The 23478-nt window shown below is 37.1% G+C and overlaps 1 protein-coding gene across 2 annotated transcripts; it reads right to left on the bottom strand.

Annotated features, from left to right (window-relative positions):
* Positions 1 to 6364: 6364 nt before the first annotated feature.
* On the bottom strand, positions 6365 to 18915 carry LOC117415191 (protein smoothened-like). Of its 2 annotated transcripts, XM_059027135.1 has the most exons (12): positions 17994 to 18914; positions 15161 to 15366; positions 14523 to 14732; positions 13797 to 13969; positions 13095 to 13314; positions 12299 to 12422; positions 12068 to 12160; positions 9611 to 9719; positions 8451 to 8636; positions 7975 to 8123; positions 7545 to 7679; positions 6365 to 7070 (listed from the first exon to the last, which is right to left on the bottom strand). In XM_059027135.1, exons 1-12 carry the CDS (start codon positions 18253 to 18255, stop codon positions 6457 to 6459), a joined length of 2481 nt encoding a protein of 826 aa, XP_058883118.1. In that variant the 5' UTR covers positions 18256 to 18914; the 3' UTR covers positions 6365 to 6456. The 2 variants fall into 2 exon arrangements, with proteins under 2 accessions (XP_058883118.1, XP_058883119.1); XM_059027136.1 differs by lacking the exon at positions 12068 to 12160 and having other exon boundaries at positions 17994 to 18915.
* Positions 18916 to 23478: the final 4563 nt, after the last annotated feature.

Genomic DNA, 23478 nt, shown 5'->3' on the forward strand with positions numbered 1-23478 from the left:
GGCAAATACTTTTTCACGGCACTGTAGGTTAATGCAGGCAGGCACATCTCACAGGGAGAGGCAATCCACACACAGGCGGAGGGTGGGTGCGAACCCGGGACCTCTCACACTAAAGCATAGCGCTGATACCACTGTACAAAAGAGCCAGCTCCTTTGCAAGGAGCATATATCAGGCTTATGTCTTCTTGTGTGATTGCGTCACCTACCGGCCCTGCTGCTGCCTTCCCCTGTGCACGCTACACTCTCCCCTGCTAGCCTCAAGTCCGCCCCGGACTTGCTCGCCAGGCTACAGTCCGACGAGTGCGTGCCGGGGTACCTGCATCCCACAGCTGACACCAATGTAGCCATCTTGGTTAAAGCAGGCAGGCGCATCACACAGAGCGAGGCAATCCACACACAGGCAGAGGACGGGCGCGAACCCGGGACCTCTCACACTAAAGCATAGCGCCGATACCGCTGTACAAAAGAGCCGGCTCCTTTGCAAGGAGCGTATATAGGACTTATGTCTTTTGTGTGTGATTATGTCACCTACCAGCCCTGCTGCTGCCTTCCCCGTGCACGCCACACACGCATCGCATGCAAAAAAAAAAAAAAAACTTTTGAAGACCCCAGGGAGTTTTATCCACGCATATGTATATTACAGGACATCCTAGTTTAATGACAATTAACTTATTTTGTCAACATGGAAATATACTAGGGAACACACTTATTGTGACATTTATATCTTTTATATTAAATTATTCATTTATGTTTTAAAATGGAACATTTGCATGCAAAAATATATATTTTTATATAGAATATAAATATAAAAAAGCATGCGTGTTATACTGTCATGAGTGCTACACGATTAGTTGAGAAAATAAGCAGTATTTTGAAAGATGAAGTCAGCCAGCTGAAAATTCTCAGGAATTTATCATTTTTTACATATTGGAGATTTTTTTGAGAGTCATCTTATCATTCTGAGATTCTGATCTTGATCTCTGAAAAATGTTAGTTTCCTGTCAGTGTAACGCTCATTGTGGTCCTTACTGGCGCAAGGAAGTACATTTTCCTCTTGATACTGGTTGATGAGAGTAACGCTATTTGTGGTCCCCACTGGACAAAAAGGAAGGTTAATTTCTGAGAATTAGCTATGCTAAAGGATATCCTATGTATTTGGTAAATGTAAAACCTAAATAAATAAATAAATAAATAAATACATTAATAAATACTGAAATAAATGAATACATAAATCAATACAAAGACATGTATTTCTTTTTCACTATCAGATATAAACACTGCCATTTAATACTGTATGAAACAAAAATAAATACTCAGCCGTTCTTGTTCAATGGTATATTAGTGAAGATTTTCTTACATAAAGGTCATTATGCTTTCATACATTTTTACTTTCAAATTAAAAAATATATTGTAACAACCCGGACAATTGCTTTGTTGCAGGACTTCTTGTCTGTTCAGTTTCTCGTCTGTTTTTTTATGTTACATGTATTGTAAGGTGAACAGGTCACACCGTTACTTAGCATGGGAAGGGGAGTGAGTGAACAAGTGGGGAGAATGTGTGTTGCTGTTTTCGGGGGTTGCAGAGCATGGATGCAACGGTTCATGAGCCAGAAACTACGTGAGGTTATATAAGGGGGTGCATGAGGCTGGGGACTGGAGACAGTCCAAGCGCTGAACTTGAATTAGAAATTGTGGGTACGACTGAGCGAGCGTGTGAGCTGTGACCTGAGAGAATATGCAGTGAAAGTGCTAAGACCCTGACAGGAATTCTCTGTAGTTTCAAATAAAACAAACATTTTGCGAATTCAACACCATCTCCCTGAGTACTACTTCCTAAACATGAAAACGTTACAATATACTAAATGAACGGATCAAGCTTATTATGATAGTTTGCAAAATCAGATGAAAGCTTTCGCCCTGTTTTTGATGCAAGTTTGATCCGCTTTTATTGTGCCCAAAAAACACAAGCCAAGTTAGAAGAAACAACTGGGGCAACCTTGGCCCCCATCGGTTTTACAGTTGTGCCTATTTGCTTTGTGCTGGGCAAGGTTAACACAATGATTTCTTGACACTTGGCTTGAGTTTTTGATATCTCCACTTTAAATGGCTGGGCACTTCCAATAACTTGGTGTTTTTTCCCATTTCCAGTGTTTTTGTTACAGCCTTATCAATGTGGAAGTATACTGAGGTACTGAAGAATGCTTTTATGCAGCATCAAGAGGTAATAAAAGGGTTTTTTGTGCTTGTTTGTTTTACTGCTCTTTACTCAGACATAAAATTTGTAATTGGTGCAATAATTTAAACTTTAATGTTGCTTTGCCACATCTCTTTGGTTCCTTAGAAACATGATATCACATGATTTCTTAAGGAGGAACCAAAGCGACATGGGAATACAGCAGCCAAGAATACTTGCAAACATCATAAAAAGGTCAGGGAGGGGTTTAAAGAATGTGTGCAAAGCAAGTCACTCACCCTTCACAATGTTTATGAATGGATGAATATTTGTGTTCCATGTATTCCTTTAAGAGTCAATACGGTCTACAGCTTTGGTTTGAAAAACCCCACCAGGGTGAGATATCAGCTTCGATTGATTCAAGTGCAAGGAATTGGCATGAGTGTCAAGGTGTTTCCAGTAAACGCAACCAGGTGGGCAAAGATTCAGTGCACAAAATAACTTGCTCACACTCATACTCACTGCTGTTATATTTTGTTAAATAAATAAAGATGATCTTGCAGTCCTTGAATATTGCAGTTGATACATTTTCATATTTTGACAGGAGACAGGGTCCATTTTTGGAATATCGTTACAACATTATAAGTGCACAGAAAATAAAAGGTCTACAAGGGCAAAGAAATCAATTTATTATTTACATGTACAAAAATACAACTGATTTTATATAGCTTTAACAGTACTTGTGAAATAATTAAATTACAACAAGGGAGTGATAATGGATGCTAGATTTATTATTATGGGTAAATGAATAAAAACAATACACAGCCCCAGGTGATTACCATTGCATAATCCTGTTTAATTCAGTTCTCTGCTGAAGCGATCCACACATTTAATAAAACAATACATACTGTACAATTATAAGGTATAACCTATTTTAAAAACACCCAAAGCTGCCATATTGTCAGCAGTTTATATTCTGTTTGTCTGTAGTTTTATCAGAAAGAACGCAGATCAAAATAAAATTATGAAAATGTTTTCTCCCTACCTTGAAATAAAACCCCTGCTGCCCTTAATGACACGGATAGAAAAAATTAAAAAAAATACTCCACGCCGATTTGAATTTAAAAACAAAACCACAAACCAAAAACAACAAAAAAAGGTATTTTGTCCTTGAAAAACTTTTAAAAAAAAAAATAAAGTCTTAAGGTGACATTTACATATTAAACATTAACATATTATAAAAAAGCAAATTACAGTAAGATTCAATGTGTCTGAATGTGTACTGTCAGTACTGAAGGACTCACGACGATAGGACTTGTGAAATTGTAGACCATTCTTAAAACATAAAACCTCTGCATTATAGACCCAGCTCCTCTCATATACAAACATTTTAAGCCTTTGTGGAGAAAGGAAGAGCAAAATGGCTACACTTCTTCCATTACATTTTCTGAATATGAAACACACCGGGACTAAATGGTCCAAATAGACCAAACCACTACAGCATGTTGATTTGAAACCTATTGCTTGGTGTGGTGCGTGTTCTCATTAGACAGACCCACAGGAGTTCTCACTTGGAAACCGAAGCTACATTTTCACTGCTGCCGTGCTTTTTTAAACCGAACCTGCAGTTAAAAGCAATTCATTCCATTTGCAGGTATGCAGATTCATTCTATTTAAAGAAGAAACACAATTGTAGTTGTAATAAATTCTTTGCTTTTATTATTATTATTATTTATTTCTTAGCAGACGCCCTTATCCAGGGCGACTTACAATCGTAAGCAAAAAAATGCTTTTCAATTTTAGCGATTGCATATTGGAACTTTTCAATTGATCTAAGCACTGGTGGATTTAAATTGCTTATTGATTACAAGAAAGGTCAATATATAAAAATAACCCTTTCTCTATAAACTTTTACTGGTACAATCTCTGTATAACACAATATCAATATGACATCACACACGCTGTATATGAAATATCTGTAGTTACTTAGTTAAAAGGTTGATTTCACACTGCCTTAACAAAAGGTCATTAATAAGAATAACTATGGTAAAATTGCCAAAGACACCGGTCAGAAGTTTTCATGGTAGAATCATTGATTGCTGACATGAACCAGGCTTGATTGATCCATGATCTGCTAGTGCCTCTAAAATTAGGCCTCTGCAGATGACTGGTACTGACAAAGACATTAGCTGAAACATTTGTCTAATTTGAGTAATTGTTTCTGGATGTTATGAGATGGTTTAGCTTTAACAAGCAACCATAGTCTATTCAGCTGACCAAGTGAACAGGCTCTAGGAGGGAGGGATCCCTATTCCTAAAATATATTATCACTATGAAATATTCACTTCACGCCTACATTTTTAAACAATACATTATTAAAATAGATTTTTGTTTTCCCTCACTTTCAAATGCTGTGGCTGTGAATGCCAACTAATGCCAAACTGAAAAACAAACTGGAAGTACTATTACTTGCGATCAAGTTGTAGTCTAACAAAGTGGCAAACGTAAACCCAACTGAAATAACATAACCCAATTATGTAACTCATTTAAAAAACAAACTTAACTTGTTTTGTTCTTCAGACTTTGACTAGCCTAGCATCTCAATTCCTAATACAGTAACATCGGTAATATATTATGTATTGCACAAAATAACTGGTTTGTGTAAACTACATGAAATACATCATATACAGAGAAAGTAAAAACATATGGCAATAAGAATGAAACCTCACTCAAACCATTATATCCTTAAAGTTAGATCAAACAACAATGGTCTTATTTTATCAGCCTAGTTATTCTATCATTAAGCAAAATTTAGGGCAAGTGTACGTTTATACACAGATCCAATTTGGCCTTTGAACACATTGAACATTCTTCAATGATACTGTTTAGAACAGTTAACAGTATGCCTTAGAATACACTATATCAACTTGTATTAAGCTCTTTGTGAAAAGAAAGCTATTCACAGACCTGTAATGGAGCAAGATTCCTCTAATGCTGAAACTCAGAGCAGTTCATTCATCGTCAGCTACTCGTTTCCCTCCATCAGCAGGCAAAAATGGATCTCAACTTTATTTTGAATGCAGAAGTGTGTATACAGCTAACCACTCTCATATGACACAATTGGTTGATTGTTTGCCACCTTGCAAAATATGTTACCAGCAAGTTCCACTTCCTTAAATATTTATGTAAATGAACCACAAGGTGGCGCTGCTAAATACCGGTGTGAGATATAGATATAGAGATACAGATATATATATAGATATATACAGATATATATATAGATATATACAGATATATATATATATATATATATATATATATATATATATATATATATATATATCCTCAATTGCCTTATTGCCTTATATCTACAGCATTTGTACTTGGCTTTCCAAATCACCAAGAAGTATAAAAAAGCACCTGTCACACTTCTGGAAATTAGAAAAAATAAAAACACCAGGCTCTTCCTTAGAAACTGTTCGCTTTGTTTTGTTTTCTTCCTTTTGCTAGAACCGTAACCAAATACATTTTTAAATATAAAAAATAGGCAGCTCTGTTTCATACAATACTAAAAAATTGGATGAAATTAAATCCACAATCTAGATATCCAATTTGAAAAGACAACAGACAATCCTAAGCAAACATAACCCTTCATGACAGGGCAAAGCAAGGTTGTGGGTTTCCATGATGAGTGTTTTCTTGTCACAGAATAAGGGTCCAGCAGCCCAGAGCTTCAAATGCAGAAATGGCTGTCTTCTTCAGCACATGACTTTTGCATGAATAGAAATACCTCTCTGGGCTGAGTAAACCTAAACTAACACAGCACATCAAACATTAAATATGGTTAAGGATACAATTATTATTATTGATAATCATTGTTTGGCTGTATATTGGAAGTCTCCTGCCATGCTATGTAATGAAGTCTATAAAAAATACTGGCCCCTATAGAGAACTTGAGTGAGTAATCTGATTGCTCGTAGCACTCCAGTGTTTTCATTTATGGCTTCACCAACAGTTCACTAGGTGTAAAAATACAATGTACTGGCTTTTTCTTCTGTATTCAGAGAATAGATATGACAGAAGTATTTTTTGGTAGTTTGAAGGGGGTTAACTGCAACCCTTCCCTTTTCTATTGGCTAACACAGCCTTCTAAAAGTACACCCCCCCCCCCACCACCACCACCACCAATCATTTGTTTTTTATATGATATTGGAAAAAAGGGAGGGGCAGAACTAAAAGCATCCAGCGCTTTCTGCTACAGTATGACACACAGCAAAGGGCACTCAGAAGTCTGAATCTGCATCCATTAGTTCTGCGTCCATTAGGTTGGTTCTGGAATGGATGGGTGCCAGGCCAGCTCTTCTCCCTTGAGTTCTGGGCACGTAGGACATATTCCCATTGGGCAACGAGGCAGGCTCGACCTCCCCAGTGGAGTGGCGGAACGATCCATTGTACTGCCTCAGTTGGGGGCGGAAGCGTCCACTGTTCACACACCCGGGGTCCTCTTGGAGCCTGCTGTCCGCAGACAAGGGGTTTGCAATCATGTTCAGCGCAGTATGTCTTCTGTAGCCTGAAGGGACGCTGAAGACTGCATTGGAGTTTCGCTCCTGGTATGGTGGTGGTGCAGTTGGTCTGAACTCTGGGAAGGAGCCAGGCAGGACTTCCTCAGGGGAGACAGGCTCCCAGGTCTTGGCCACCAGGCTCTTCTGGCCAGGCAGCCTGGGGAGTCGCGGTACGGCGCTGGAGACCCTTTCGTAGCCCATGTCATAAACCTCCGCCTTCGGGCTCTGGGGGCGCACTTCCTTTTTCCTCCTCTTTTTCTTTTTCTTCTTGTGGAGCTCAGGAGGAATCTCTGCTTCCACTATCCAAAGGTTCTTCCTGCTGTCCTCAGGTGGCGCTATTCAAAACAGAGGGCAAACAGCACATGTTAACGACACAGGTTACACTCAATAACATTTGTAATGCTCTGCTTTTCCAATATAGTTAAACAGTTTTACAGGAAGCAAATTCTAAATTAGAGCTATCAGTAACATGAAAAAATTAAGTGTTAAGACAGACATGTACTCCAAGATTCTGATATTTTCAAAAACTGGTGCTATAGCAGTTTTTATTGCATGGATATGCATTTCTCTAGATATATGTAAAACTCTAAAGCATGACATGTATACATACAGCCACCTCCACTTTATCCGGCTTTTGTCGGCTAAGAAATAAATAATGAATCCCAGTCACAGGAGACACGCATCCCTAGCAGGGAGTAGGGTAAACTCTTTCCAGCCAAACATGTACCCAATGCTGGGTGTATAATTTCTCCTTGCCTAATCCTACTAACCAACCAGCTTTTAAACTCTGTAATTTCTGATTGGCTTACTTGGTGTTCCTGTGGGAGTGACAGAGATATCTTGAGGCAAAATGGCTCCTCGCCTGGCAACCATCTTGGTAACATGTTGGGCCCAGGCAGAGGACATTTCCACAGAAGGCTCGTTCAATTCAAAGTTTAAACCAGCTGTGGGACAACACAAACAACGTATGCTGATTAAATACATCAAAACTGTTGCAATTAATTGTTAAACAATAGGACAAGTCTTCTAATACAGATTCATGCTACTACTGCCTGCGATTCTGTACAAAACAATATATTGGGTAGTTTGTTTGCAGTTTACAGCACTCGGGTACCACTACTTAACCCTCAGCTCCTAACAATGCTTGTAATTAACTGTTAAAGACCATATTAAGACCAGATAACTGTGCAGTTTCTGAACCAGACAGCCAAACCTGGTTGTGAATGTATATGCTCGTACCTACAGGTCCATCATGAGAGACAGTCTGCATGCTGAACGACAGTTCTTTCTCTGGGTTCTTCATTAACTCCTTTCGTTTGGAGAACGCTTTAGCGATCATCTTGCTTTTCTTTATCCGCTTCGGTTCATCATCACTCCGACCAATAACCCTAAAATACCCAGGGATGGAAGTGAACATCTCCAACAAGGGCAGGCTAAACATTTAAAAATCACAATGTACAGTGAATAACGCTGGACAACCAACACTGGATTCAGGTTCTTTGTGTATATTTTATATAGTTATTGAATATTGTGACCAGACTAACAGGTACTCGACCATGGAAAATACATTATTGAGAAGAACAGAAAATATAAGTAAAAGCAGCTGTTTTCTTCAAAGTTCAAGTTCCCCAAACACAGCCCTTTAGGTCAGATGCAAGTCATGTTGCTCGTAGATTTGCCATGGTTATTGGGTCTCCATGGGAACCGCTGGTTACCTGCACCAGGTGCGTTTCCAGATGAGGACTGTGGCTTTGGTCCACACCCACGTACTCATGGCAATGCCGGTCCCAAACATAGCGAAGAGGTTGATCTTCTCCACCAGCAGGCTGGGCCGGTTCTTGATGGCACATTCTGGCACCGGCTTGTTGGCTTGGTGTGCAATTGTCACATTTGCTTCACACCTGGGTATGGGTAAATAAAATAAAAGGTGTCGAATTAGAAATGTAGGTACTGTATATAAAATATAAACTACATTGACATTGGAAATGCAACGCACTGCAAACCAGAACAAAAAAATAAATGCATCTGAAAAATACATAGTTAAGTGCACTCCAATAGGGTACAGTGTTTCCCAAGTTAAAAGGCATCTTTAAATTTGATGACCTGACTAACTGGTTTTATTTCCATACTCTACACTGCCCCATGCCCTCCATAGCACCACATCAAAAGCATTTGTACAACTCTTCCCAGGGCTGATATTCAGGGGGGGAGGGGTTCCCTGTGCATTTCTGCAATAATTATTATAAAAATAATAATTAATAAGAAAATCAAGGAACTAGGCAAAAAAGGCAACAAACAAATATACAACCCTTATGTGGTTCAAATGGGTAATATGGTGGTGAAGGGAGTAGGGGGTCTGCAACTGCGTCTACCTACTTCACTAAATGAGCAAAACATGCACTCTGAAGTCATGTTGGGTGCCTTCCATTTACACAGGCTCTGTTTGTGAAATTCATGCACAGCGTTGCTATAGAAACACTTCTCCCAGTGGGAGGGTAGATTCCAGAGCTTAGATGTCTGGATAGACGAAGCAGCCATGCTTTAGATGAAACAAAAATAGTTTTTATACATGTAGACTGGGAGAACTCTGGAACAACCTGAATAAAAGACTTAGCTGTAACTGTTTTTAAGTTAACATACTCAGAATATGAATGTTTTATAAGTTTGAGAGTTCAGAGTAATTTCTGAAATATGTTCTCTTTGAGAAAAAAAAAACCAAAAAAAAAACTGTTTACTCAAATAGATTTGAAATTGTTGCTTCCCTGGCACTCATGCATTTTGAATGCCAAAATAAACATTTTGACATCAGTTCCAGTTTGAATAATAAAAATATTATTATTTTATTGAAATCATTTTGACTTGGTTATATACTTACAACACATATTCTCTGAAGCTTCTCTCCCATTCAGCCTGGTTGAAGAAGTCATAGAAATGGCAGCCAAATGTAATAAAAACAAAGCCGAAGGCCAGGAATCCAAATATACCTGATACAACACAAAAAATAATAATAGAACCAAGAGCTGCTTTCTAAAACATAAACTGACCAGCACATTATCTCTAGTCCCAATTAACAGGTCAGAGTTTAATGTGAAAAGCAATATTGGAAGAAAAGATCAAAATCAATGCTCTTTTTTTCCCCCTCTTTGACAAGCTTTGCATAAACACATGTTCCTCGCCATGTTAGGAAAACAGTTAGTTTGAAAACAGCTTGTTCTACCCAGATTCTGAATTATTCACTATCAATCAGATAAGGAGAATGAGAAAACAGAATATGGACAGCAGTCAGGATGAGAAGACTTGTGTCTTCTATGTGTTGCAAGTTGGGATATGCATATGGAATTTTTTATACTTGCAGATTGATTACCTTTTATATTACTCTTGCCTGACCGTATACTGTATATCAATATGCAATAACTGTTCTTTGGTAAGCAGGATAGGCCAGTTTATTATGGGAGTCACACAGTTGTAAATATAAAGTTACGTATACATGTCATATTATTAAATAATCAATTTCTATGCCATACATTTATTTATTATTGAAAAAAAATGGTTTCATTAAACAAAACAGTAAAAAACAGTAACACCAATCAATAAAATAACATAAACTGTGTGTATTATATATATATATATATATATATATATATATATATATATATATATATATATATATATATAACACACAGTGGTTTGCAGAAGTATTCACCCCCCTGCAATGTTTTCACATTTTGTTGGCACCTGAGAGTACTCCACGATGCTTTCAAATTAGACTTTACATGTAGAATCTGCACTACTCCACATTGATAAAGTTAAAAAATGCATATAGAATATAAATGAGTAAGATTTAGAGAGAAAAGCAGATTAATCTCAGTTGCATAACTACTCAACCCCTTTGCTACTGCAGCCCTAAATCAGCTCAGGTGCAAATGATTTGTTTGAAAGGTCACAAAATTAGTGAAATGGTTTCAGCCTGTGTGTACTCAAAGTGGTTTAACTTGTAGATAATTTCCCTCAGGTATATAAAGACTTTCAAGCTGAAACTCACATAGTGATCCAACAAAGCAACCATGAAGACCAAGGAGCTTTCGAAACAAGTCAGGGATAAAGTGGTAGAGAGGCACAGAGCAAGAGAAGGGTACAAGAAAATTTCAAAGCCACCAATTATTCCTCTCAGCACAGTGAAGTCCATCATTAAGAAGTGGAAGATGCATCATACTACCCAGACACTACCCAGATCAGGTAGCAAACTGAGCAACCGGGCAAGCAGGAAACTGGTTCTGGATGTCACTCTGAAGCCAACAATGACCTTGAGAGATCTGCAAAGTTCTGTGTCTGAGATGGGAGTCAGTGTTCACACATCAACAATAAGCCGGTCCCTACACAAAGCTGGCCTGTATGGACCAGTGGCAAGAAAGAAGCCATTACTCAAAAAGCCTCATCTTAAAGCACGTAGATGATACTGCAGACATGTGGAAAAAGGTTTTGTGGTCAGACAAGACAAAAATTTAACTTTTCGGTCTAAATTCCAAACGTTACGTCTGGTGCAAGCCCAACTGCACATCACCCAGTCAGCACCATCCCAGCTATCAAGCATGGTGGTGGCAGCATCATGTTATGGGGATGCTTCTCTTCAGCAGGGACTGGGAAGCTTGTCAGGACAGAGGGGAGAATGGATGGTGCAAAGTACAGGCGAATCTTTGAGGAAAACCTGTTTGAGTCAGCCAAGACTCTGAAACTGGGGAGGAGATTCACATTTCAGCAGAACAATGACCCGAAGCACAAAGCCAAAGTTCTTGAGTAGCCCAGTCAAACTCCTAACTTGAATCCAATCGAAAATTTATGGCGAGACTTGAAGATTGCAGTCCATCGACGATTCCCAACAAACTTATCAGAACTGGAGCAATTTTCCCCGTGAAGAATGGGCAAAAATGTTACCACCCAACTGTGCAAAGTAGGTAGAGACCTATCCAAAAAGACTCATAGCAGTAATTGCTGCAAAAGGTGCTTCTACCAAGTACTGACTTAAGGGGCTGAATACTTATGCAACCAGTAAATTTCATTTTGTACATTTTCTTTGCAAGTTTTGCTGACATTTAACCTCCTCCTTATATAACAGTGTTCAGTTTAACCACTACAGCTTTGAATAAAAAAAGTTTGTTTGAAAAACTGTGCATACATTATTTGTAATTCAACAAAATGTGACATTATTGGTAGGGGGTGAATACTTCTGCAAACCACTGTGTATATATAAGTCTGTACTAAGTCTACCTTGGGCAACTTTACCTCCCACTACAGCCAAGTTAACAAGAAAACAAAGTCCCTGCTTGAACCTTACCGAGCCTGAGCATGGTTTCATTAATTTTGCTGGCTGCCTTTTCACTCAGAAGCCCAGGATGGTTACTCTTAATTGAGAACAACGTCATGACACCTTAAAAAAAAGTATAGTGTAGAATACTGTTAAAAGTGTTCAAGGCTTGACAGTAAAACAATTTGAAGAGGTGGTGGGATCAGTTGCAACTGCAGTAGAGGTTTAAAAGAAGGGTGATCTTTGTCAAAGGAAACTCACCTCGAATAAGAAAGTAGCCACCAACAATCAAGACAAGCCCAATAGGAGCCAGCACAAAGCCCGCTCTGTAGTGGTAGTGTTTGTAGCCAACAAAGCAGATTCCACTAACTGAGTCTCCATCCACCTGTGACCCAAAAAAAGTCGAAACTCAACTTGCCATTAGTTCCAGGAAAGGTCTTCCTTTTTTGGGATACAATTAACTTCGAAAATAATTTTAGTTTACCCAGGTTTCTAACAATGGGTAGGTAAGTAGGTAGATAGGAGATTTTTAAAACAAAAAAAACTCTGTTAAGTTAAACACATGAATATTAAGTTGTCTGTTTCAGGTTTATGTATTGAAAACTGTAATGGGAGAAACTGCCTTTACGGGTTTATCTAATTCTAATAAAAATAAGAGAAATAAATAAAATAAACACAGCGAGCCACGATTCCAACTCGGAATCACCCAACTCTTTAAAAACCCTCTTGCTTTACCTGGCTAGCCCGGCCACATTATTGGTCACATTATTGGTCAACAGCAGTGAATACTGTAAATGTTTTTATTTGATTGTAGTTATGTACAGATTGTATATTTTATTCTGATGTTTTGTTACTGTAAAACTAAGCAAATAAAAAATTGGTCCCCAAAAAAAAAACAACCTCTTGATAATCTAACCAAATAGAGAAATACTACTACACTGTAAAAAGCATTACAACACTTACAGCATCTAATGGGGCTGCCAAAGTTCTTGTTATTTAAATACATAACAAAAGCAGCGTAGAACAAAATGAAAACTGGTATAAACTCGGCACGTACCTCAGCCATTGCTAATATTGCCACAGTCAGCACAAAAGGAATGGACCATGTAACCAAGTGGAAGTAGGATGTCTTGCCAGCCAGAGGCTGGTAAGTGGTGCCAAGTGCTTTAAAGGAAGTGTGCCAGGCATAGGTCAGTATAACGAACCAGATGACCCCCGACATCAGGGAGTAATAGACGATCACAAAGATAATCACACAGGAAAGAGTCTCTGTAGACCTGAGAGGAACAAGGATTGTTAGATTGGGTTGTATTGTGAACAGTTTTTATATTAATAAAACCACGCTTTCGTTTATGCTTTGAAGCCAACCAGGAATCTGCATTTTCAATTCAAAACTGGAAATGGTTCTTTAGCAGTGCTGGAAATGATTCTTTAGCAGTGCTGGAAATGATTCTTTAGCAGTGCTGGAAATGATTCTTTAGCAGTGCTGGAAATGATTCTTTAGCAGTGCTGGAAATGATTCTTTAGCAGTGCTGGAAATGATTCTTTAGCAGTGCTGGTAAATTAAGAAAACAGTGTCTGTAAGAATACACAGCAGACAAACCAGTATCTAGTTTTCATAATATTTCAAAAGGACATTAATAAGCAAATTCATTTTAAATGCTGAACACAAGTAGTAGAAACCTAGTAGAAATCTAGTATTCATATTGCCAGTCAGAACTTATCTAGGTATTACAACTCTTCTCTCTAACACACATACGTTGGCTCGCCAAGTCTCATGGTCCCATCTGCTTTACACACAATCTCTCCACGGGCACCGTCCATGAACTGTGCCAGCCAGCCAATACTTCCGATGAAGAAACAGGCATTTACATAAAACAGAATAACGGCAGGATAGCGGTTTGAGTTCTTCCAGTCAGCTACAAAAGTGGCCTGAAGGAATGAACAAAAAAAACAAACAAACAGTGAAGAGATCAGATCAGTGCAGTGCAGTAGATCAGCTGGAGGCAAATCCAAGTTTCCTATTCCCCTTTCTCTAGCAGCAGAGAGAGGACTATTGAGACACCACTAAACACAGACCCTACAATATGTTGGGGTCCCCAGTGTTTCATCCAGTAAAGGCACCACCGCATGGATCACTGAGTTATACACTCAAAACAGACATTTACAAGAACTTCTGCAGTCCTCCCGATGGCTAAGTGGGTTGCTGCAGTGCTATGACATGATTTGTAAAACTAAATAAAAAATAAAAAAAAAATTATATATATATATATATATATATATATATATATATATATATATATTAAAAAAAACAAAGAGTACAAAATCACCTACACTGAATCATAACTCAAGGTCTTAACATGGTAGGCAACTGAAAAGGATAATTAAATTAAGACACAAGACAAGCATCCCCCAAAAGGCGACAAAGTCAAACTGTCATTTTTTTTCAGAAGCACACATTCAGATAGGCAATTTGTCTCCATACCAGTGTGAAGAAGGTACAGAAGATGGTGACGGAGCCAAAGATAGCGATATAGACGTGCATGTCCCTGTGCTCTTCCTCAGTGAATAGCGGGTTATGACACTGAATACCACAGCCCTCCACGTCCTCATACCAGCTGTTCGGGTTGTCTGTCTTCACCAGGGGGGACTCGCATTGCCCGGAGCTGTTGAACTTGATGTTCTGAACCTCATTCTGTGACAAATAAAAGTGTGCTGCCATTACTGTCCGTTTTTACATCTATATATACATACTGTATATACATACTGTATATATATATATATATATATATATATATATATATATATATATATATATATATATATATCTTTACAGTGCATTATGTCGCAATGCACAGTTGAACAGCAATAACTTTATTTAAAGCATGCGAGAAAGCCTGGCCAGCACTATGGGCTAGGGATGAGGCCCGGTATGGACTCTAGGTCAAGATTCTAGAACTTGCAAAGAACCCTACATGCATCATGTCTGACAATAGACAGTGCTATTAGACCCCCATCTTTCATAAGAACTAACTTCACAAAACATAAATTAAGAGTTCAAAACATGGCAACTGTATAATTTCTGTTTATAAGTGATCAGAGAACACAAGATGTTGAACTCACCGGACATCCTACTGGAAATTTATCAGTAGTGCACTTCAGGAAGTCTGGCCAGCCTCTCTCCCGCTCCACAATGGCGCAGGGTCCTCTGGTCTTATGGCAGAGGCTCTGGCTGGGCAGTTCCACCTTCCCATTGTCACACTTGGGCATGTAGACAGAACACAGCAAGGGCTGAATGACTTCCCAGCAGCGAGGCGCGTTCCTTAGACCTGAAAGAGTCACAGAAAGACAGTTTGGCACATCAGCAATGATTTGCATAATTTCTGATTTAAGGTAATACATATTTACTCAGGCTATGCCCATTAGATGTCATGTTAAATGTGATTTTCAGTTTTGGAATTTTGATCTTTCGGATAGCTTCAAGGTTGGTAACCAGTTAGGTTTTCTCGCATGCATGTACATGTACTGTATGTTACATTAACAACACACTGCAGGGTCCTATTCAGAAAACTTTAAGGACTGTTTTTTTTAACAGCATTTGTAATCAAGGTAAACATTTCAATAAACTAATAACCTAGTCTAAAACAGTAGAAATAGGTTTTTTAAACCACAAACTTGATTTAATTAATCAATTTTAAAAATTAAGTCCTTAAAAGTCAAAAACTTTCTTTTTTCTTTTTTTTTTTTTTAAATGGGCCCATAGCGTTAATTGTTCATTTAAAATATATTGTAAGTGCATCTAAATCTCATATACAATGAAACCTCGCTTAAAGGCCACCCTTCAATAAAAGGCCAACTAGTGTTAATATAACTTTAATATTTCAAGAGAACATTTAATTTTTTGAAGTATTATTTAACTATTGTGTTGGATACAACAAACCCAGACCTGGAACACGGATAAACTTGCCAAGGTACATTTGGATTAGTGCCATGTGGATGTTGTGGATAATCTTACAGGAGAACACAAACATCATCTGAGGATTTATTTTATGTATGGCAATCTCCTGTCACATAAACACCTTATCTCTGGCATAAGTGTTTATCAAAGTAATCTCACCTTGCTCATTCCACATCAAATGGACCAATGGTCCCCACTGCTTTCCTTCACCTGAGACCTACAGACTTGTGAGATTGATTTGTGGTTGGATAGCCTATAAGAAGTCTGACCAGTTCGTGTAAGCGCATATTTAGCGCTTCTACTGCTGGCACATGTTTATTTTATTAATAATTTAATTTTATTAATATTATTATTATTATTATTTTTTTAATCATTCTTAAAATAAATAGCAGGCTCAAACTTTAAGAATGGCCTTTCTGTACTTTTTTGTTAAGAACTGCTTTTAAGCCCTTATAATTGATTAAATCAAGTTTGCAGTTCATGAAACATTTTCAACCTTTTAGGACAGGGTTAAAAGGCATTAACCTAAGCAACTGTTTATTTCTTAGCAAACTGTTATAAACAAACACTCTTCAAAAACCATTCCTTAAACAAGTCCTTAAAGTTTAATGAACAGGGCCCTAAAAAATGTAGTTACCAGTTGATTCAGCCAGTGATTGATTGAGTCAGATGTATCTTCTTGGGAACTGTTTGTTCAGTTTATTTAAAAAAAATATGCAAGTGATGTTTTTGTGTTTGTTTGTTTGTTTGTATGTTTGTTTGTATGCTATTCCTCTACATACATGCATCCCATGTCCCATGGTCATGGTGAATAATACTAACATGTGTATAATGTTATGTATATGCTTTATAAATGATTATTGATGTTACTGACATACCATAAAAAATAGCATAAGCTATATTAAATTACTGTAAAAGTAAAGTTATATGTCTACAGTACCATTTGTCTGTTCAGTACTTGTGCTGGATGTGCAGTACCAGCAATAATTTATCCTAACAGATTTAAATGGGACTCTGACAAAAGGATGCAGCAACTCAGCAGTGTTTTTTTTTTTTTCATTCACAGTACTGTTAAAACTATTCACCCAGGACAGGAGAGTCCTACTGAGATGCATCCTTTAGTTTCCAGTTTACAACTGAGTTTTAAGCCCTTATAAAAGGATATAATGACTTGCCAAGGTCACACATCAAGCTAGTGTGTTAAGATGGGGGTTAAACCCTGTTGGGTGCCAGTCCTCAGCTGTAGGCTTCATTGACCCTTGCAATAAGCAATATTCTGATTGGAAGCATGTTCAGTTACAAGCTTGTACTGTGGGGGGTCTCAATATTTTTTCTACTGCTGAGACAAGACAACTTATACAATCAGCTCTTGTCATCAACCATACCATCCAAAATATCTAATGACAGCCATCTGCAAATAATGAGTTGCTTCGCAGAAAAATAAATGTTACTGTAAGCAACTTTTAAGTACTGAAGCTTTCCATAATTTCAGTTCTTAACAGTGGTGTGTAATGTGTAATTAATGTCTACAAAATAACAGAACAAACAACTGCAACGAATACTGTAACTAGGGTGGGTTTTTAAATTAAATAATTGCACATAGCTAGTTTTTTTTAGGTTTTGTTTTCTTAATTGATAAGGATAGCAGCGCCATAATTTGAATTGAATCCTGGAGTATTAAGCTCATTGAATAGTGCAATTGTGATACTGCATATTTCCAAAGACTATGTCATTTTATACAAACATTAATAAATACCTAAGCATTTTAGTCAATTCAATAGACTTGACTTAGCTTTGCAAATCTGAAATGTGTAATTCGCTAAAGTTTTTTTTTATTTTTTTATTTTTTAATCCATTTTAACCTATTATATATGTAAACAGATGAAGCAGATAGAATTACATTTCATTCAGAATAAATTCCATGCTCAATACGTTCTATAGTTCTAAAAAGACCATGTTTATCAACAAATCACTTTAAAAAAAAAAAAAAAAACTTACCTGACCACATGGTCAATTTTTCCAATGCTTCTTCTTGAGAGTTGGAATCTTCAGCCAGAATAACAGAGGTGTAAGTGTAGGGCAATGGAGAGCCAAGACATGTGTTGTATTTCAAAGCTTCACAAGTTGACGTTTTCTTACAGTGTTCAAATAACCCACTGTTGTTTTGCTGCGCTTTGCCCAAATAAATTGGGAAAAAGAAATACCCCAATACCAAAAACATCCAAAATCTTTCAACAAAGGCACATCCTCGGGAAGACATCTTGGAAAGCCTAACTATGCAACACTGTATCCACAAGAATTAAACTTCCCCTTTTCTGTTGTAATGTATAGCAAAAATCTTTATTCAACCGCGTTGCATGTCCTGGGGGGAAAACTGCTTCTAAACAAACAGTACCAATAAAGAAAATCCTGTAGTTTCTCCGAGCTTCCCGTTATTCAAACTTCTCATCAAAGTCATATCAATCTGTTTTGTGTACAAGTCGGCGGTGCCCGTTTTTGGACCATGTACTCCTTTACCTGCAGCAAATGCATTTGAAGTCGAGGTTTGAAGTTTTTGCAAAGTTAAACATATCAAATAAAATAAGTGTATCGTCGACCCCGTGCACTGTTGTAGTTTCAATCGTTTTCCAGACTCGTAGAAGCATCCACCATCCCCCCACTTTCGTGGAAGAAAAAAACCTTTGACTTGAGAAGTCCTGAATACTGTAATACGACCATTAGACGATTTACTCCTGCTTGTGAGTTTTTTACGTTCATAAGAAAAGTTACTGTAACTTTACATGGTGATTTAAAAGTTGGCAAAACCTATATATTTTCATGACTGATACGAGGATTTTTACTTTTTTTTCTTACTCGCTGATGTGTCTGCTTTTTTTTTTTCCTATGGAATGCCTATGGTGGGGTGAGCCAAAGAAACAAAACACGCTCCCCTCCCCCTCTTTAGAAAAGAAGGAGGAATTTGGAAGAGGGATGCATATTAAAACAATCACTTATTTGAAGATGTATTTTCGTTTCAGAGTTGTGTTTGTTTTGTTTCGGGTTTTTTTTTTTCTTTTTAGTTATATTGGGGATAAAACAATTTTACTTACAATAAAGTATTTTAGTTTGTAACCCACTGGTAACCAATTTCATGCGTTTGAAATATTCAGTTGAATATGTTGTATTTGTAATAGTTTAGATACAGACATTGGTGCTTAAGGCATGTTGAATTCGTAAAAGATTAATAAAATATCATACTGGTAGGTAAAACTATCAATGCAGTTCGATGTTTTTAACAAAGAGTACAGTATGTGAAATAATCCACCAGGTTAAAAGCGTATCTGGCTTTTAAAGTGCATATGGTAGTTTACAATATTGTCTACACCAATTAGGTTATAATTCATTCTGCTTGGAAGATCCTGGGCCCCATTACTAATTTTAATCGTTTTTAAATAATTTTATTTTCACAACAGTTGCAGGTAAACAATTGACAACATTATTTAAAATATTTATCGTCATGGTCACAATTGTATACTAGGGGAAAACAAATAAACGAGTTGGGAATTAGCATTCAATACTCCATATTTATGTATTTTATGAATTTTCATATGTGAATTACATAGCAGGTGTTATGGTGAGCTTCATTAGATTAAGTGGTGTGTATCAACTCAGTATCAGTATATTACAGTATGTTCTATGTCTAAAGAGGGCATTCACAAGTCACACCCAGTCAGATAGCTGAACTCTAAAATCCCAATTCACAGGGTGTCAGTTGAGGTTCATAGTGAACCTGGGATGCATAGAGTATTTATGTGGTAGCAGTTAGCATCAACTGTATTTCAGTGGTCAGATTCCAAAACTCCATTCTGAAGGAATTGTCTGCCCAATTACTGTCGAAATTGTGTAGAAATCTGATTCACATATAATGTGTTCCTAGCTAGTGAAGCTATAATATAAAACATCTGAGGCATCCAAGTGTTTGCTTGGCCCCTCAAGTAAGTTTATGTCCTGCTACAAGAGCAGTGTGTTTTATTTGTCCTTTACGAAAAACACATTCAGTAATGAAAAAATATATAAAAACCAAGCCATCACGGAAACTATATTTAGTCTGTAAAAATACAACATTTTGAGTAGTGCTGAAGATGTAAACTTGCCATAACACTGCTTGGTTCTCCAAACGTCTATGTGCAAATCTGCTCTGTCTCAAGGGGGATGGGGGGGTAAAGGGTTGCAGGAAGGTGTCGCGAAACAACCACATCACAAACAGACTGTAAGCAGTGTACTATGGTTTTATTTTGTTATACTGTTACCATGATATACAGCAGTAAACCTTTATAAAGAGCAAACTGTTATAACATTTATAAAGAGCACTTCTGTAAACAGTCAGTTCAAAAAGATGAAGATAAGGTTACAAGATAAAACAAACATAAAAGGGTAAAAACCAGCACTCATTTTCTCCATTAGTGCCACTTATACATACTTATGCATAATTTTAGTCTTTAATACAGTAAAGATGAAATAACTATTTAAGTTTACACAGTTATGTCTAAACGTGACCTCTGGGAACAGATTAAAAATTGCTGAATACATTAATCCGGCTGTCTAAAACAGACTTTATGATATGTTTGGTATTCCCTCAGCATCAACAATAATTAGTCTACATCGGGAAATGTGACGATGAAAATAATCTCCCTTTGTTTAATTTAAGGTGGAATCTCAACTGCTTAACACGGAGTGAATGAATCAGAGAAAGAAACACCCATGTAATATTCTTTTCAAATTAAAGTGAATAGTTATATGGTTTATTGAACCCTTGAGCTTTGCAAAAACAAACTCTGCTTATGCTTCCCTTCAGAGGAATAGCACCTCCAACAGCCCAGCACCTCACATCTGATCCAGGATTTCCCCAAACACAGAACCACAGAATAAACCACTAATTAGGTTAAAGTACAATAACCCTTTAAGAAACTTGTTTGTGGGTACTGTCCTTACCAGTATTAGGGTTGTTGCAGATAACCTCACAAAACAATCTGAAAAAACCTCAATTGCACACTTCAAATGATTCCTGGAATACAATCCTTTTTTGTTTCCACAGATGACCAGTAAACACAGCCATGTCATGGATAATACAGTGTTATAATAATGTTCAGAAATAGGCCCAATTCTCCACCAGTTTGGCCCATGTAGTGAATTGCTACCTTAAATGTAGTTGCAGTATGGCTTCTGGGGAATGGGTCACCCAGAGCCAGGCAGACAGTCAGGACCACACACACACACACAGCAGAGACCCACCAGTTAGCTCCTTTCGGCCTTACTCTGCAAGGAGAGGCTTTCCCACACTGCTAAAAAATACTAGGCCCTATTCACATTTTTACAGCCTGTTGGGTACTTAGAACTCAAAACTTTCTCAACCGTTTCTTAAGAGGGCTGTGTAACATTTCAACACAAGATTACAAATGTTCTTGTAAAAAAAAAACTTTAATGAAGCTGCTGTTTATTTTAATGTATTTAAACTAGGGCTTTTAATTGATTAAATGATGAACTGTATACACTCAAACAAGTTAGCTTTAACTGATTAAGTTTTATAAATGCATTCATGCACAGTAGTCATGCGACTACATGATTTTGCTTTTTTTATGGTAATGGAACACAGAAGAAAAACATACATTTTACAAGTTTAAAATGAATAAATAGTGCCAGAATTCCATTGTATGTTTATTTCTTTTGTTAACAGTTTAAGTATTAGAGCCTGTAACTTGCATACTATGATGTTAAAAATAGCGATTATAATGTAAAAGAAAACAGCTCTGGTTACATATTTTCTTTATTTACTTGCAGTGTCAGTTTTATTATTTTTCCATTACAAATTGCTTTCATTTTTAATACTAGTTAATTCTTAGGTTTTGAAATAATGTAATTGTGTGCCTGCTTTATTTCCAGTGGAGTAGTGAATTATAATTTTTCTGCTAACTTTCCATAATCAAGTCCTGTCATAACTCTGTAACCACATTTTTTTCACAAGATGCAGATGTGGAATTTGCCAAATTACTTTTTAATTCCTGTATAACACGGCTCAGTGTTTGCTTTTCTTTGTCGATGCCCAGCCTTCCTCAGCAAAAACATGTACATGTATATCAGAGACTCAGAACTCAGCTGAGTAATGTATAACCACCGTGACCTCATTAATAAATGACATAGTTTGGGCCCACTCCAGTGGGTCCAAGTCCATCAAGCCTTCAAAAAAGGATCAGTTCACAAACATTATTAAAAACCAACCAATAATTAACCAGAGCCTACATAAAATTGTAGCATGCTACATGCTATTGAATATAACTATAGTGGAACTGTATATCAATGTATCTTTTTTTGTTTTCAATATAAGCTTTGGTCACTTCAAACATAATTTTGACTTAAGTTTCAAAATAAAAATACCCCTAGGTAACAGATAAGAGCTGGGATTTTAGATTTAGGAAGTGATAATGAGCGTACTTTGATGCAGACATTATTACAATAATTAGCTTGCTTCTTCCTATGATTAGCCCTGGAGTTACATTTTAAGTATGGTGTTTTTATGCTTAAAAGCTCCTTTTTAAAAAAGTATTGAATAACAGAAACAATGACACTGTGTGTAATGAGACATTGCTAACAGTGTATAAATGTCATAAATAAGCACTTATCTTTTCACAGTTGTTGTTACCTGGTAGATATTAAAAGTACAGCAGTGCCATAATTTTATTGTAATTCTAGGGTTACTCGTTTCTTACTTGTTTATACCATTGTTTCATTTCTCTCAGAAAATATGCCCTTGCACATGCCTTTGTAAACAGAGACCTTGGAGTTTATCTTCCTGGGAATCTTCACTGATGAAGTTATTCTCATCCTTTTATTGCTTTTCCTCTACTTTGAAATGCTTTCTTGGTATGATGTATGCCCTACACATTTAAACCATTTTGAAGCACCTACCCCAAAAACTATTTATAGTATACGTTACTACCATGTATGCAAACTATTTCTTACCGTGACTATGCATGCGTCTTTAATTCTCAATTGTCTACCCTTTTTTGGGCACTATGTAAAAGGGTAAGCCATTGTTTAAAAACAGGTATCTCAACAATCATTTACAATGAAAACATTGTGTTAAATCACATTATGGACAGATAATCACTTAAAATAATACCAAATTCTTTGTATTTTTTGCCCAAGTTCTAAATGTGGAAGGCCAAACTGCTGCCGACTAGCCTCCAAGCAGGCTTAAAAACTCACACTACAACTGCACTCAGTCCTGGGTTTCAAAACACCCCATTGTTTAGCGATTACTGAAAATGACCAGGTGCCAGGAATTTGAGCAATCTGCTGTCTCATCAGAACTGATCACACATCACAGCATGAATAACGTCCCATCCGAGTCTTTACTATTAAAGGAATTAAAGGGGAGGAACAGTTTATTTAACAGTATCCTGGTTGCCCAAACTCCTTATCATTTAATGTCATTGTGGGTAGCAGG

This window comes from Acipenser ruthenus, chromosome 7 (assembly GCF_902713425.1).
Source record: "Acipenser ruthenus chromosome 7, fAciRut3.2 maternal haplotype, whole genome shotgun sequence".
NCBI lineage: Eukaryota > Metazoa > Chordata > Actinopteri > Acipenseriformes > Acipenseridae > Acipenser > Acipenser ruthenus.